General features: G+C 41.2%; 1 protein-coding gene across 2 annotated transcripts; it reads left to right on the forward strand.

Annotated features, from left to right (window-relative positions):
• The first annotated feature begins 2213 nt into the window (after nt 1-2213).
• On the forward strand, nt 2214-7812 carry LOC111979471 (B-type lectin plumieribetin-like). Of its 2 annotated transcripts, XM_024010037.2 has the most exons (4): nt 2214-2311; nt 6083-6178; nt 7089-7182; nt 7310-7812. In XM_024010037.2, the coding sequence occupies exons 3-4, from the start codon at nt 7093-7095 to the stop codon at nt 7574-7576; spliced, it is 357 nt and encodes a 118-aa protein (XP_023865805.1). In that variant the 5' UTR covers nt 2214-2311; nt 6083-6178; nt 7089-7092; the 3' UTR covers nt 7577-7812. The 2 variants fall into 2 exon arrangements, with proteins under 2 accessions (XP_023865805.1, XP_070305195.1); XM_070449094.1 differs by lacking the exon at nt 2214-2311 and having other exon boundaries at nt 6071-6178.
• Nucleotides 7813-17739: the final 9927 nt, after the last annotated feature.

Raw genomic sequence — 17739 nt, forward strand, 5'->3', positions numbered from 1 at the left:
AGATGACGCAGTTTGGCACCTACAGTAATAGCACCAAATATTGTAAAAAAATATATAAATATTTCAAAATGTATTGATTGGAGGGTAATCCTGTGTTAAAAGTGTTCCTGTAGAAAGTTGTTTTCACACTCAAATTTCTATCGTGAGACCAGAGACCATGGCATACCTCTACCACTTTAGGACAGGGTTCGTCAGTAATGGCTGGCAGCTATAATAAGTACCCTGCGTTTTTATGTGAGCACTGTGTTGTGGATTGTGGAGCAACAGGGCGGCTCGGGACACACACACGGCTCGGGGCCTCTGTTTTTATATCCCCATCATGGACCCGGTGGGAAGATACCGTAGATAGATACTGTACTTCTCCCCCGCTCCTTTTTAACCTCTCCTGCCCCACAACACTTCTAACACATGGGAATGTGATGAAAGAAATAAAAGCTGAAATAAATCATTATCTCTACTATTATTCTGACATTTCACATTCTTGAAATAAAGTGGTGATCCTAACTGACCTAAAACAGGGAATTTTTACTAGAATTAAATGTCAGGAATTGTGAAAAACTGAGTTTAAATGTATTTGACGAAGGCGTACGTAAACTTCTGACTTAAGCTGTACATACATATAGGAGGTTGTCTGTCTGGTAATTAATGTGTACTTATATAGTACAAGCAAGTACCCCTTTACACTTCACTTTAAAGAACTTTGGCAAATTGGGCAAAATAAATTCTAACTCAAACTGCATCTCAAAGCATGCTTTTAGATCAATGGGTAGCTGTTCTCTGTTCTTGTTATTTCAAGAGCTGAGAACCGGTAAAACACTTTCACAGATAAAAACCTTGTGCATGTTGGATCTAATCATCCATGTTCACAAACAAGTCAGATGCCTCTCACAAATCTAATCAGATTATCTCAAATTACACCCTGAAAGAAGCTTGTCTGTTGGCCGGGAAGGACTGCTGACTTCAGCAGAAAAACGCATGCATTTCTTAAGTAGAAGAAGAGCTAGAGTCATGATTTCATGTTAATCGTGGTACATAGAAGTAAATAATTGTATTGATGTTAATGGTTCAATGCTGGTCCTTACTCAGAGGGAAAGAATTTGAACAATTTGTAATCTTGGACTAGCTATTTTGTTCTAATACAACAACAAAAAAATCATTGCAGTAGCCTATGCTTTCAAATCTGACCCTTAATTTATAGTTTATCGGTAATTGAAAATGTGTGCTCTCGTTAGCTTGGTGATCATTCCACACATTACAGTATATTTTTCGAAGAAGAGACTGATGTGAAAGGCATTCATACTAAATTGGGTCGTTCCACGAAGAGTGCCTTTTGCATCTCTTGGATATTTTAAGTCAAAATTGTGCAACAATATTGAATTTTTAAAAGCCTGTTATATTAATGATGTGCCCTTTAATATAGACCCCATGGATAATTCAACAGCTCACATTTTTATTATGGGTAAAGGCTTGCTAAAGTGCCAAAATTCAGCATTTGGACATGCCCCTCTGTCAGCCATGTCACTTCAAGGAAGATTTTAACCCACTTAATCCCAAAATGTCTCCCAAGTTTTACATTCATTGTAAATTAAGTCCTAGTTATTTTCTTGCTTTTGACAGTCATTTCTGAAGGTTATTATTTATTTTAAATGTGATTAGTGATTCATTTACGTCTGTCCCTCATTTTAAAGCCAACCCTGTTACGTGAATTTAACTTTTTTTTATATATATATCTGAAACTAATCCTTTTAAAATATTTTTCTGTCAAGAGAAACATTGAACAGCTAGCTAATAGTAAAATCATAGAGCAGGTGATCTGGTTCATCTCTTTTTGGCCATTTTGTGGTGGAAAAACGAGGGGGGGTAGCATAATACATCAACCCTGTTACTGAAACAGGCTAGACATTTTTAAACAATATTTGTTTTTTTTGGGGGGGGGGGGGTGAAGCTTGCATGCATTTGCCACTCTGTTGCACACAACAAGCTTCAATGCTGATTTAAGAAGAAGTCATCAACCCTGTTACATTCCACAAGCATTTCTCTACACCCGCATTAATATCTGCATGCGACCAATTACATTTGATTGATTATTTGGCACTTACTATAGTCATTTCTTTATTTAACCTCTTGAGATGGGAAATCATGTTTTGAATTGTTTTTATTAAATTGTATTTAGATTTTTTTTACCCCTTTTTCTCCCCAATTTTGTGGTATCCAAATTGGTAGTTAGTCGTCTCATCGCTGCAACTCCCGTACGGACTCGGGAGAGGAGAAGGTCGAGAGCCGAGACGCACTGATCTACCGGTTGAATATGGTGAGATTGTAGACGCCTACAGTGAATTGATAGTACAGTTTGTTTTGCCGATTTTACAGCTATTTAGCTAGTTCACATGCTGATATTATCTCCAATATTGTGTGTAGCTACACCAGCCAGCCCATAGAGAGAGCCATGTATTGTGGATTTTGTAGTAGACTTGAGCTACAACAGATTTCCATAACGATTTCCACGTTGTTACCAACCTTATTATAACTTTGTTCACAAAAAAATATTGTTCACAAAGTGTTTTTTAACACTGTAAATTATTAAAGTTACACTTCTCAAAATGCACCAAGTTTGTGGAACGGCAATTATTTATATCAGTGAAAACTGATTACACTTGCTTTTATTTGGTCTTCACCCACATCAGAAATAAATACTTGTGATTATTAATTTTTGTTGGCGCCAACGCATGAATGTACTGTAAGGAAAGTACCACCCTCATGATGTCAGGTTCTGAAGTCAGACTTTCCATCTCCCATGAAGGTGGTTTGAACAATTCAGGTTTCTTTCTTTCTTTCAATACAAGTTTGAAAAGACTGTAGATTAGTGTTCATTACTGTGTATTATCATTGTAAATAATGCAGTACAAGAAATATACTGTCTTCAAATGCTCCTTGGAAGTGGATAATACGAGGTTCCAGCTGGGCAATAACCACTTGGAACAACTCTCCCAAGTCTGATGTCCAAGTGAGAAAGTTTGAGATGTTATTTTTTTTTCTCACCTTTATTAAACCAGGTAGACCAGTTGAGAGCAAGTTCTCATTTACAACTGCGACCTGGCCAAGATAAAACAAAGCAGTGCGACACATGGAATAAACAAAACATACAGTCAATAACACAGTAGAAAAGTCTATGTACAGTGTGTGCAAATGAAGTAAGATAAGGGAGGTAAGGCAATAAATAGGCCATAGTGGCGAAAGAATTACAATTTAGCAATTAAACACTGGAGTAATAGATGTGCAGAAGATGAATGTGCAAGTAGAGATACTGGGGTGCAAAGGAGCAAAAAAAACAATATGGTGATGAGGTAGTTGGGTGGGCTATTTACAGATGGGCTATGTACAGGTGCAGTGATCTGTAAGCTGCTCTGACAGCTGATGCTTAAAGTTAGTGAGGGAGATAATGAGGTCTCCAGCTTCAGTGATTTTTGCAGTTCGTTCCAGTCGTTGGCAGCAGAGAAATGGAAGGAAAGGCGGCTAAAGTAGGAATTGGCTTTGGGGGTGACCAGTGAAATATACCTGCTGAGCGCGTGCTACGGGTGGGTGCTGCTATGGTGACCAGTGAGCTGAGATAAGGCGGGGCTTTACCTAGCAAAGACTTATAGATGACCTGGAGCCAGTGGGTTTGGCGACGAATATGAAGCAAGAGCCAGCCATCAAGAGCATACCGGTCGCAGTGGTGGGTAGTATATGGGGCTTTTGGTGACAAAATGGATGCACTGTGATAGACTACATCCAGTTTGCTGAGTAGAGTGTTGGAGGCTGTTTTGTAAATGACATTGCCGAAGTCAAGGATCGGTAGATGGTCAGTTTTACGAGGGTATGTTTGGCAGCATGAGGGAAGGAGGCTTTGTTGCGAAATAGGAAGCCGATTCTAGATTTAATTTTGGATTGGAGATGCCTAATATGAGTCTGGAATGAGAGTTTACAGTCTAGCCAGACACCTAGGTATTTGAAGTTGTCCACATATTCTAAGTCAGAACCGCCCAGAGTAGTGATGCTAGATGGGCGGGCAGGTGCAGGTAGCGATCGGTTGAAGAGCATACATTTAGTTTTACTTGCATTTAAGAGCAGTTGGAGGCCACAGAAGGAGAGTTGTATGGCATTGAAGCTCATCTGGAGGTTAGTTAACACAGTGTCCAAAGAAGGGCCAGAGGTATACAGAATGGTGTCGTCTGCGTAGAGGTGGATCAAAGAATCACCAGCAGCAAGAGCGACATCATTGATGTATACAGAGAAAAAGTTGGCCAGAGAATTGAACCCTGTGGCACCCCCATATAGACTGCCAGAGGTCCGGACAACAGGCTCTCCGATTTGACACACTGAACTCTGTCTGAGAAGTAGTTGGTGAACCAGGCGAGGCAGTCATTTGAGAAACCAAGGCTGTTGAATCTGCCGATAAGAATGCTGTGATTAACAGAGTCGAAAGCCTAGGCCAGGTCGATGAAGACTGCTGCACAATACTGTCTTTTATCAATGGCGGTTATGATATCGTTTAGGACCTTGAGCGTGGCTGAGGTGCACACATGACCAGCTCTGAAACCAGATTGCATAGCGGAGAAGTTACGGTGGATTCGAAATGGTCGGTGATCTGTTTGTTAACTTGGCTTTCGAAGACCCTAGAAAGGCAGGGTAGGATAGATATAGGTCTATAACAGTTTGGGTCTAGAGTGTCACCCCCTTTGAAGAGGGGGATGACCGCGGCAGCTTTCCAATCTTTGGGGATCTCAGACGATACGAAAGAGAGGTTGAACAGGCTATTAATAGGGGTGATGTTGACACCCGAGTTTGAGTTGTGACATTTCATCACTGACCTTTCACCTTTTCTACCAAAAGATGATCAAGCAAATACATTTTTGACAACATCAAACGTATGTACATGGATAATGTAGCTAGCTGGACCAATTGGATCAATGTTAAGTTAACTAAATGTATCATTAGTAATGTTAGCTAGCTAATGTACCAAGCTAAAAATCGCCATGGTTGAAGAATTGTTCAGATTTGAACAAGAGCATGTCGGATTTTCCAGTTACGATGAGCATTTGAAGGCAGCAATGGTGTGCTTGCTGAAGGGAACAACAGTGTTATTCCTCATACTTAAAAAGAAACTCGCCAGTCACACAAACACTCAACATTCAAGAATAATTTATCCTATTTTTTATTTATTTTTTTATTTCACCTTTATTTAACCGGGTAGGCTAGTTGAGAACAAGTTCTCATTTGCAACTGCGACCTGGCCAAGATAAAGCATAGCAGTGTGAACAGACAACACAGAGTTACACATGGAGTAAACAATAAACAAGTCAATAACATGGTAGAAAAAAAAGAGAATCTATATACAATGTGTGCAAAAGGCATGAGGTAGGCAATAAATCGAATAATTACAATTTAGCAGATTAACACTGGAGTGATAAATCATCAGATGATCATGTGCAAGAAGAGATACTGGTGTGCAAAAGAGCAGAAAAGTAAATAAATAAAAGCAGTGACGGAAAGGTTGTAGTCATAGGATAAGGCACAATCTTATGCACATGAGCAGTACTGGTACTTGGAAAACCGAAATAGATCACTTCAAAGTAACAATATAATGATTGCCTAAAAAAGGTAGATGGTGTTGAAACAATGTTTTTTTTTTAACAAGATTCAATACTTATCTATCTAGAATGCTTCTTAAAAGCATGCTTAACAGCTAACTCTTTTCCATTAGCTAAATAATTTACAATGAATTTAAGGGCTAATTAGTCGCTAATACGTACGCAATGCAGAGGCACACTTAACCATCAAAAATATGTAACTTTAAACTCTTTGATCTTTAAAATGATCACAAGGCCAGATCAGTATTTAGCACCGTCAATGTGTCCAGCCAGATACACCAGATGAAAGTTAACTCTAATCTAGGCAATCTAATCCAAACTGTGAAAGCGTTTCATTTTTCAAGATTCCAGTCAAATTAACTACCACATGTTTTAAGGTTGTCTTGTGCATCTCAGTGTCCATTCAGCCCCAGTCTCCTCCTCCACTCACCCCCGTCTTGCCCTCTCCTCAGTGGGTATAAAAGAGGACGTTTATTTACCAACTTCACTTCATCTGGAACCTCCAGCCTCATCAATCTGATCCACTGAACTACTGAACCACACGGACTGTGAGTATCAAAGCGGGAGTTTAGCAACTTAAGTTTCTGGGTATAGCATGTCTCCTGCTATATGTTGTGTAGCCTTGGCAACAACTGAATTATCTGGTGTTCAGGGATACAGCCATTTTAAACCTAGCTTCCTTTTCCACTGAAAACGGTTGTGGGAACTCTTACGCCTGCTACGTTAAGTTATATTTTGTGTTACAGGTGATAACGCCAAGTAGTGATTTGAATTTGCTAAAAACTGAAATGTCTTTTGGGGCCACTTAAACTCTTGCCAACAGTCAGGGTGCCTCAATTGAGTGGAAGAGTGCTAGTCGGGCTTCCCGAGTGGCACAGTGGTCTAAGGCTGTGCCACTAGAGATTCTGGGTTCGAGTCCCTGCTGGGAGACCCATGGGGCGGCTCACAATTGGCACAGCGTTGTCTGGGTTAGGGGAGGGTTTGGCCGGCAGGGATGTCCTTGACCCATCATGCACTAGTGACTCCTGTGGCAGGCTGGGCGCAGTGCCCGCTGACATGGTCGCCAGGTGTACGGTGTTTCCTCCGACACATTGGTGCGGCTGGCTTCCGGGTTAAATGGGCATTGTGTCAAGAAGCAGTGCGGCTTGGCTGGGTTGTGTTTCAGAGGACGCATGGCTCTCGACCTTCGCCTCTCCCGAGTCCGTACGGGAGTTGCAGCGATGTGTAGACAAGACTAACTACCAATTGGATGCCATGAAATTTGGGGGGAAATAAAAAATAAAGAGTGCTATTCACCATTTGAAAGGTGGTCCATTGAATGGGCCATTATATTACTAATTCAAAAGTGATTAAATTACACATTTTTGCCATGGGAATATTTGCTTTAGGAATTTAGAAAAGGCTAGCGATATGTAATTTTTGCTAAGCAGAGTTTTATTTATTTATTCTTTATTTCAGAATCATGAGCAAGAACTACATGTCCAAGTATGATGAGATGCGTAAGGGAGACTACATGTGGTCCAATAACAAGGAATACAAGGCAGTTTTCCAGGTAGGTACATTTACAGCTATTGCTGAACCAGTGGACAGTGGCTCCCAAACTGTGTGGTAAAACATATTTTTTTTAATGGTTATTCGCATACACATCCTTACCACAACCCTTTATCTCATCTGCACAGGAGGACGGTAACTTTGTCATCTATGGCTGGAGGCAGATGTGGTCCTCTGACACCGCCGGACAGCGCGACGCCTACCGCCTGTGCATGCAAGACGACAGCAACTTTGTCATGTACAAGAGGGATAACAAGATGATGTGGCAAACCAAGAGCCAGGCTCAAGGGTTCAAGATGTGCCGCATGTACCTGCGTAACGACGGCAACCTGGTCGTCGAGAAGGACGGAGAAGAAATGTGGAACTCTTCTTCCTCCAAGGGTCACAAGCAGTGAACGTCCTGACTCGGTCCGAACGGGCATCAAAGAAGATGACCTCTGTACATCTGTACCATCAGTCAAATGCCTTGTGTTCAAATATCCCACTTAGAAATTGAGCAATGTGCTTTGCATGCTTTGTGTAAGTGTTATGCTAGTGTGGTTATTGGAACATAGCCTTAATGTATCGGATTCACAGTGAAATGATTATCCAATAAACCTTTTAAAAATGCCCCCAAAAACTGTCTTGTGAAGCATGTTTTTTTTAGTTTCTGATGGTGGTCTGTTGAGCTCGATGAGAAATGCATCCTTTCCATGAAGTAATCACTGATCTCATAAAGTTGGCAAGAGGAAAGCATTAGGTTAACTTTGTTATACTTTATTTTGATAGTTCCCTACAGATGATCTACAGATGCTCAAACATCAACATGTTGATATATATATATATATATATATATATATATATATATATATATATATATATATATATATAATAGCCTGCTAGGTTAACGGTTAATGTTAGGGCTATAAAACATACATTTTGGATAGTCACGAATACAGTCACCAGGGAAAGTCTACTCACCCCTGCGGGTTCACATTTTGCTTCCTTAAAATAAAAAATAAATGCATTAAATTGGGATTTGGTTTCACTGATCGACACAACCTACTACACACTTTCAAAGTGGAAGAATAGTTTTTTTTTTACTGAGAAATATGGACTTGTCTTCATACCCTTTGTCATTGCAAACCTAAACGAGTCACTTACACAACATTTCTTTAAAGATGCAATGTGCAGGAATTGCGCTGCCATTTCCTGTTTGCAAAAGCACTAATAGTTCCCCTAATTTCAGTTTGTGACAAAACAAGCAATGATACGGTAGAGAATCATTGTACCATCTAAACCGCTGTGAAATATATATTTCCCATTACCAAAAATACTGTATTTTCAGCTGGTGTACCAAACCGAAAGTTTAAAAAAACGTAAGAATGGGAAGCATAGAAATAACGCACATAGAACAGATCTACCGCTTCTTTAATTTGCTTTCAATAAGAATGACAGATCTATAACGCAAATTTCTATGTGATTTTTGTCGGGTCACCCAAAAAGTTACATATTGCAGCTTTAAGAAGGCACATAAGTTGATTAGACTCTTCCTGTGTCCAATCACAGTGGTTCAAAACATTTAAATACACCAATGAGAAGATCTTTGCTGGAAATTCACTTAATGAAATGGGGACCATAAAGAGAACTCTGGTCCCCATTTCATTAAGGGAATTTCCAGCAAAGATCAAAATATGAGGAGGAAGAAACTGCCAAAAGAACTCAGATAAGGTTGTTGAAAGGCAAAGATTAGGAGAAGGCTACAAGGAAATGTATTACTCATTGAATATTCCTTTGGGCACTGTCAGGAAGTGGAAAAAGTTTACACCACCCACACATTACCTAGATCGGGCTGTCCATCCCGAATGCCAAGAGACTGAAGGCATGTGCAGCCTGTGTGGAGGTGAAGGCCTCACCTTCTTCCAATGTCAAGTGTCCTACATAGCAAGAAGAGATCCAGCCTCTAACCCAAAGCCTGACGAAGAGAGAGCCCACAGCATTTAACCCAGCACCCCAGACAAGTCAGCGAGACCACTACCGTGATGTCACCGCTGCTGGTCCAGGGACTGTGAGAGAGTGATCCCAGCACAGAGAGATGGAACCAGGAATGTCGACCACCAGAGCTCCAAAGAAGATGTCTCCCACCAGCCCTCGAGCTGCAATATGAAAGAAAGTGACAGCGAGACCGACAGTGAAGATGAGAGATGAAGACGACACCTACGAAAAAGTGCAGACAGCGAGTACACCGACCAATCCCCACAGTCCAACTGCAAGTAGGAAGAAGATGACCCTGCCCTGCCCTTCCCTGATTACGTCCCCTCCATCCCTACGTCCCAATGATGACCAGACCATCAGCATTCCCATCGTAGAAAAAGTGTGAATGAATATTTTTTTTTAAATACAAAAAATCTTCAGCCATTAGGGGGGGAAATAAATTATATTTTGGGTGAAATTACCAGAGAAGTTTTTCATGCTATTATTAAGCAACCTAACGTGGGAAGTCTCCTGGCCCTAATGGTCTACTTGCCAAATGGTATGTTATTTGTCAATGATGTGATTGACAAACATCTGCTTTTAATCAAGGTGTAAAACAAGGCAATCTACAGTATGTAAATCATTTTACTGTGGGGTGATTACATTGCAGGACAGTAAACAAAGAGCCGCGGCACCTTTTGGACCTTTAGTATCCAGTCACACCTCAGTTTCTTTTCTTTTTTTTTTTTTTTTGTGCACACACAATTAGCATGATCCAGCACACAAAATCAAGAAATTGACAATTATTAAATGTCTTTTATGTTATTGAATTTGTATAATATGAAATGCCTTTCCTCTTGATTAGAGTTTCACATAACATGTATTTGTGCAATTAGGATTAATAAAAGCTCTTTAAAAAGCACAAGGCCTTTGCCAACTCTTGGCAATGTTGCTCCAAAATCCTTTAGTAAGGGGGGAGTCAATTCTCACGTTGGAGCCTTGATTGTCCTCCTGGAAATGGACATATTCTTGGGACTAGCGGAGAATGGGCAGTCTGCCTTGCTATTGTGGCTCTGTTTCCATTCCAACTACCTGGAGGATTTCATGGCAGAAGTTAGGAAGGTATTTGATTCTCCGGTATCCGGGAGAGAGGCGGACAGTAAACTTCTTGAATTATGTCAAAACTCCAGTAGTGTGGCAGACTACGCTGTTGATTTTGTGGCAGACTACGCGGTTGACGGTCCTGGCGCTTGCTTCTTCACAACAATTGAACCGCTCTCCTTGAAGTTCTTGATGATCCAATAAATGGTTGATTTAGGTGGAATCTTACTGGCAGCAATATCCTTGCCCGTGAAGTCCTTTTTGTGCAAAGCAATGATGACGGCATGTGTTTCCTTGCAGGAAACCATGGTTGACAGAGGAAGAACAATGATTCCAAGCACCACCCTACTTTTGAAGCTTCCAGTTATTCGAACTCAATCAGCATGACAGAGTGATCTCCAGCCTTGTCCTCGTCAACACTCACACCTGTGTTAACGAGAAAATCACTGACATGATGTCAGCTGGTCCTTTTGTGTCAAGGCTGAAATGCAGTGGAAATGTTTTATTGGGATTCAGTTCATTTGCATGGAAAAGAGGGACTTTGCAATTAATTGCAATTCATCTGATCACTCTTCATAACATTCTGGAGTATATGCAAATTGCCATCATACAAACTGAGGCAGCAGACTTTGTGAAAATTAATATTTGTGTCATTCTCAAAACTTTTGGCCACGACTGTACAACTATTTAAGGAAAAGAGTACCAGTCAAACCGGTACTTGTTGGCCATTTCAGGAGACGTGTCTGTGTCCCCCATCTCCCTCTCTTGCTGGTGAGAAGCCAAGACCATGACGGCGTAGCCGACATCGTGGCATAGCAGCCACTTGAAGGTTTGACCACGGTATCATCCGGGTCACCCCCTCTGGCTACCACACAAGCCTTTGCCTTCGCTTTCACTTGTCGTGGCTTCAGCACCCAGACGACACCCGTACACTCTTTCTCCTGGATGGTCCTGGCAACCCTGGCAGCCTCTTCAGATGCCCTCAGGGTGAGGGCACCAGAGGGCTCCAAGTGGAAAGCAGGGGTGTGATCATAATCCATTCTTCCTTTCATTAAGAGAGGTTATTCACACACATACACACACGTTGTTATTTGTTGACAGCAATACACAGTGGACCACATAGCTACACTGCTTACAGTAGAGACCATACAGCATTAAAGGTCAATTTGATTCTACATATAACATTAGCTAGCTGACAAGTGTGCGTTGTATATATAGTACACTGTAAGTTAACACTGTAAGTGAACTACATTGGCTGAATATCTAAATATATAATAACGTTAACTAGTTAGCCAGCTAACTATCAATTATTACCGCCATTTATTACACGTTATTAGCTAGCGACAAGAATCGTTTTCAAGAAACTCAACGAATGAAACTCACCTTAATTCACCTAAATACACAACTGTGTTCCGAAAACCCGGGATGAAATATAGCTAATGTTACCTTTACGACTATCTTTCTCACAACTACTTGGAATGATGGAGAACTGTCCAGAATTCCTCAGTGGATTTTGGGGGGAGGCGGGACATGAATGACATAAGAATCTCATTGGTGGCATAATTTGCAACATGACCAATCCGTCTCTGCACCCAAAAATGCAACAAAGTTAACTAGCCAATGAGGTTAGCCAAAGATTGCAACAAAAAAGCAACAGATAGCAACGAAGATTCCCTGGCTCAGAGCGGCCATCTTGTACGGGCCACTGGGGGCTCCGCAGGGCTCGTGGAGCACCTTAACAGACTTTACAGGGTCCCCAAAGATGGCTCAAATGAACTTGATGTAAACATGTTAAGGTATTGAATGAATTATGTAATATTCATGTCAAAACATGTTAAATAAGCACACTGGGCCTTCAAGAAACTTATAACAGAGGATGACATGCAAATTCGTGAAGCGTTCCTTACCCCTTTTGCCCCTATATATAATGTTTTTTGGGGGGGGACATCTATTTTCCCGCTAGTATTACCCATCATTTTTTTTTTTTTTTTTAATCGCATTGACTTCAATATCAAGGCAGTTGTTGGGGAAATTGCACCATAATGGCAGTTTATCTGTATTTTTTGCCCATATTTTCCCCAAAATATATCCAAAATAACGACTAGATATTATTTTTTTAATTCTTCCTTTGACTTCTTGTTAATTTTGTTCCAATAACGCCATCTGGTGGCCATATAGCGCTATTGCATCCATTGGCTTTAGCGCTTGTCTCTATCACTGACAGTGTCAGCCAATCCGATGACTAGCTTGTCTCGAATACTTAAAAGCTACCAAAAGCCAGCAACGGGGATGCGAATTTGTCTCGATTAACGCGAACCAACCACCGTCGCCGATTTTGACGTTTGGTCCAATCATATTCGGGGGGGGGCAGCTGGTGGGTCATGGAGCCTGGGTCGAGGGAGGCCGGGTCATGGTTCCCGGGTCTAGGGAGCCTGGGTCATTGAGCCTGGGTCTAGGGAGGCAGGTTTGACCACCACCGATTCACCAACCAACTCTTTGATTTCCCTGAATGGTCCTGCTCCATAATAATCCCCTAAAATGAATGAACGTTTGCAAATTATGTCTGTGTCAAACCAAGTTGATTTAAAATGATATATATGACAGACATTAAATGCAATTCTGTTATTTATTTATTTTTTAATTGATTTGTTCAAGAAAATATTCGATGTGATCTTCAACGTTCATCTCCTGAATTGAAAATATTGTTTTTGCAGTTACAATAAATCCAGTTTTCAATCAAAGGCACCTGTCACTAATTTACAGTGGTCACATTAATCTAAACAATTAGTATTGATTTACAGTTTCATACACATTGGTGTAGGTCGGAACACATACAGTTGAGACTTGCCTAGTTAAATAAAGGTTCAATTTTTTTTTTAAACGTTACTTTTCACTGTCTTTTTACTGATGTTTTTATTTCTTTACTTACCTATTGTTCACCTAATACATGTTTGGCACTATTGGTTAGAGCCTGTAAGTAAGCATTTCACTGTAAGGTGTATTCGACGCAAATGACAAATAAACTTTGATTTGATTTGAACATAGTCCGTGTGTAGATGCTCAACTGACTGAAGTACTCCTTACTGCCACTAGATGGGAGTGTTCTATCAATACAATTACATTGACGCCAATGGCAAAATCAGAACACTATTAACATGACGTCAATAGAAGAATTTCTTTAAAAATCTAGCGGTTATTTAGGAGAGATTTGGGGGTGTAAAGGGGCAAAAATAACACTAGATGGTACACTTCAATGTGTATATATTGAAGTCAATGGAATTGTAAAAAAAAATGTTTTAGGGGTAATATGGGGGAAATAATCAACAAACAAAAAAATTTGATGTTGGGGGACAACTTGGTGCAAACTAGATGGCTGTTTTCCTCCCAATAATTTTGTTAAAGTTTAAAATAAAAAAGTAAAAGAGGGGTGCAAGATAAGAAACGCTTCACTAAATTTACATTTAATCTTCAACAAAAATACTGTTTGTTCTCAGTAGTGGAAGAGTGGGAAAAGGGGATTTTGCCAATAAAGGAGAAATTGGGCGGGGATAATGAACACCCCTTTTAAGGTAAACAATGCACACCTAAGTAGCCATGGGGCCGATTCAGACTTAGGAAATGTACACCTTTCCAAAGCATTAGGTGACTGAGCAATGGCACAAACGGTGCAGCTGCAACCCCACTTTCAAAATAAGGGCGCAAATGTGTTTTTGCACCGCCATTTATTTATTTTTTTACAAAATATCATCATGATCCTTTGGATAATTTGTCATTTTCAATGATTAGTTATGTGGATGCTGTTTGAAAGCCTAACACAACGAAATGGACAGTGTTTTCTAAGGTGATGGTTAATTCAAAACAACCATATGCATATTAGAGTTGATGCGTACGCATAGGCACGTGGAGGAAAAAAACAGAATTACAATAATGACTGTGCCGTTATACAATATATAGCTTACCGCATATTACGCACAGCAGAAAGATCAAAACAAATACTGATGTCTTTGGTACATAATTGGTTTAGCCTGAACTTAAAAAACAAATTCTACTAATCGCCTTTGAGTGTGGACTGTATTATTATGCATACTGGATGGAATGGGTACCTTAGCCTACGCGCCAAACTTTCTATCCATGAGTCTCGTAGAGAGTCTAGTCGATGCTGTTTGGTTCATTGATTGTGCAGGGTCGGTTACAGAATTAGCCTGCAATTATAGTGAATGTGTATTTGATTTTGAATAGCCTAGTACATTGGTCACCAACCTTTTCTGAGTATAGATCACTTTGAGTCAATTATGCAAGCCGAGATGTACAGCTCGGCTTGCACATGCACATGACTTAATTAACATAAGTCTATGCAACATTAACCAATTAAAAATAGTTATGTAGCAATGAGGTTTTTGCAGTAGGCTATAGGCCCAATACATTATCACTACCCTTGAATTGCCCTGCCAATGTTGTTCTTCTCAGACCATTTTGAAATTATATTTCAACATGTTAGATATATGATCACACAGGTACTAGATCATTTGTTGTATTACTTGTGAGGCACAGCTGAGTGAGCATAATAATAATTATTTAATTTTTTTACTGGACTGATGGCCTGCATCTGCTAGTCAGTCTGTGGGGAGGGAGGGAGCCGCGGTAAGGCGGCCTCTCACCCATCTCACCGTCCTTCCTCTCTCACTCCCTCCGCTGAGAAAAGGGGACATGGTCTTCCAGCTAATGGCGAAACTTCATGCACCAATTTGTGTTTATACAATGACAAGAGAAAGTGAAATATTGAACGGCAGCCTCGGTTAAACTCAATAGGGGGAGATGTGTCTTTTGTTAAACAACAGCTGGTGCATGATATTAAAGGAAGTCTGGAGGTTCTGCTCACCTGAGGTAGAATACCTCATGATAAGCTAGTGTAGACCATACTTTTTACCAAGAGAATTTTCATCTATATTTTTTTGTAGCTGTATATTTACCAGCACAAAATGATGTTGGTACTAAGACCTACGTAAAAGATCTTTATAGAGCCATAAGCAAACAAGAAAATGCTCATCCAGAGGCAGTGCTCCTAGTGGCTGGTGATTTTAATTCAGGGAAACTTAAATCTGTTTTACCTCATTTTTACTAGATCACCTTTACCCCACACAGAAGCTCATACAAAGCTCTCCCTCGCCCTCCATTTGGCAAATCTGACTATAACTCTAACTTCCTGATTCCTGCTTACGAGCAAAAACAGGAAGTACCAGTCATACTTCAAACAGAAGTGGTTTGATGAAGCGGATGCTAAGCTACAGAATGGAATATGTTTTCCGGGATTCATCCAATGGCATTGAGGATTTTACCACATCAGCTTAATTTAATAAGTGCATCAACGACATCGTCCCCACAGTGGCCGTATGTACATATCCCAACCAGAAGCCATGGATTACAGGCAACTTCCACATTGATCTAAAGGCTAGAGCTGCCACTTTCAAGGAGCGCAACAGTAATACGGACACAAATCCCGCTACGACTTCTGACAAGCCATCAAACAGGCAAAGCGCCACTAAGATCGAATCCTACTACCCTGGCTTTGACACTCGTCAGATGTGGTTGGGCTTGCAAACTATCATGTATTACAAAGGGAAACGCAGCCGCAAGCTGCCCAGTGACGTGAGCCTACCAAATGCGCTAAATGCCTTCTATGCTTGCTTTGAGGCAAGTGACACTGAACCATGCATGACAGAACCAGCTGTTCCGGACGAATGTGTGATCACGCTCTTCGTAGCTGATGTAAGACCTTTAAACAGGTTAACACTCACAAGGCTGCAGGGCCAGATGGATTACCAGGACGCATACTCAGAGCATTGGCTGACCAGCTGGCAAGTGTCTTCATTGATATTTTTAACCTCTCCCTGACCCAGTATGTAATACCTACATGTTTCAAGCAGACCACCATAGTCCCTGTGCCCAAGAACGCCAAGGTAACCTGTCTAAATGACTATCACTCCGTAGCACTCAGATCTGTAGCCAGGAAATGCTTTGAAAGGCTGGTCATGGCTCACATCAACACCATCATCCCAGACACCCTGGACCCACTCCAATTTCCACACCACCCCAACAGATTCACAGATGACGCAATCTCTATTGCACTCCACACTGCCCTCTCTCACCCGGACAAGAGGAACACCAATGTGAGAATGCTGTTCATTGACAACAGCTGAGTGTTCAGCACCAAATCATAAAATAAAATGTTATTGGTCACATACACATGGTTAGCAGATGTTAATGCGAGTATAGCGAAATGCTTGCGCTTCTAGTTCCGACAATGCAGTAATATCCAACAAGTAATCTAACAAATTCACAACAACTACCTTTTACACGCAAATGTAAGGGATGAATAGGAATATGTACATATAAATATATGGATGAGCGATGGCTTTGTGGCATAGGCAAGATTCAGTAGATGGTATAGGGCAGTATATACATATGAGATGAGTGATGTAGGATATGTAAACATTATTAAAGTGCCATTATTTAAAGCGACTAATGATAGGCAAGATGCAGTAGATGGTATAGAGCAGTATATACATATGAGATAAGTAATGTAGGATATGTAAACATTATTAAAGTGGCGTTATTTAAGGTGACTAGTGATACCTTTATTAAGTCCATTTATTAAAGTGGCCAGAGATTTGAGTCTGTATGTTGACAGCAGCCTCTCTATGTTAGTGATGGCTGTTTAACAGTCTGATGGCCTTGAGATAGAAGCTGCTTTTCAGTCTCTCTGTCCCAGCGTTGATGCACTTGTACTGACCTCGCCTTCTGGATGATAGCGGGGAGAACAGGCAGTGGCTTGGGTGGTTGTTGTCCTTGATGATCTTTTTGGCCTTCCTGTGACATCGGGTGCTGTAGGTGTCCTGGAGGGCAGGTAGTATGCCCCCGGTGATGCGTTGTGCAGACCGCACTACCCTCTGGAGAGCCCTGCGGTTGAGGGTGGTGCAGTTGCCTTACCAGGCGGTGATACAGCTCGACAGCATGCTCTCGATTGTGCATCTGTAAAAGTTTGTGAGTGTTTTAGGTGACAAGCCAAATTTCTTCAGCCTCCTGAGGTTGCAGAGGCGCTGTTGCTCCTTCTTCACCATGTTGTCTGTGTGGGTAGACCATTTCAGTTTGTCCGTGATGTGTACGCTGAGGAACTTCAAACGTTCCTCCTTCTCCACTACTGTCCCGTCGATGTGGATGGGGGGGTGATCCCTCTGCTGTTTCCTGAAGTCCTTTGTTTTGTTGACGTTGAGTGTGAGGTTATTTTCCTGACACCACACTCCGAGGGCCCTCACCTCATCCCTGTAGGCCGTCTCGTCGTTATTGGTAATCAAGCCTACCACTGTAGTGTCGTCTGCAAACTTTATGGTTGAGTTGGAAGCGTGCATGACCACGCAGTCATGGGTGAACAGGGAGTACAGGAGAGGGCTGAGAACGCACCCTTTTGGGGCCCGATTGTTGAGGATCAGCGGGGTGGAGATGTTGT

This window comes from Salvelinus sp. IW2-2015, linkage group LG19 (assembly GCF_002910315.2).
Source record: "Salvelinus sp. IW2-2015 linkage group LG19, ASM291031v2, whole genome shotgun sequence".
NCBI lineage: Eukaryota > Metazoa > Chordata > Actinopteri > Salmoniformes > Salmonidae > Salvelinus > Salvelinus sp. IW2-2015.

Coding starts and splice junctions, on each gene's coding strand:
- LOC111979471 (XM_024010037.2), top strand. CDS start 7,093: ATGAGCAAGAACTACATGTCCAAGTATGATGAGATGCGTAAGGGAGAC. Junction 7,183..7,309: donor AATACAAGGCAGTTTTCCAG/GTAGGTACATTT, acceptor TCATCTGCACAG/GAGGACGGTAACTTTGTCAT.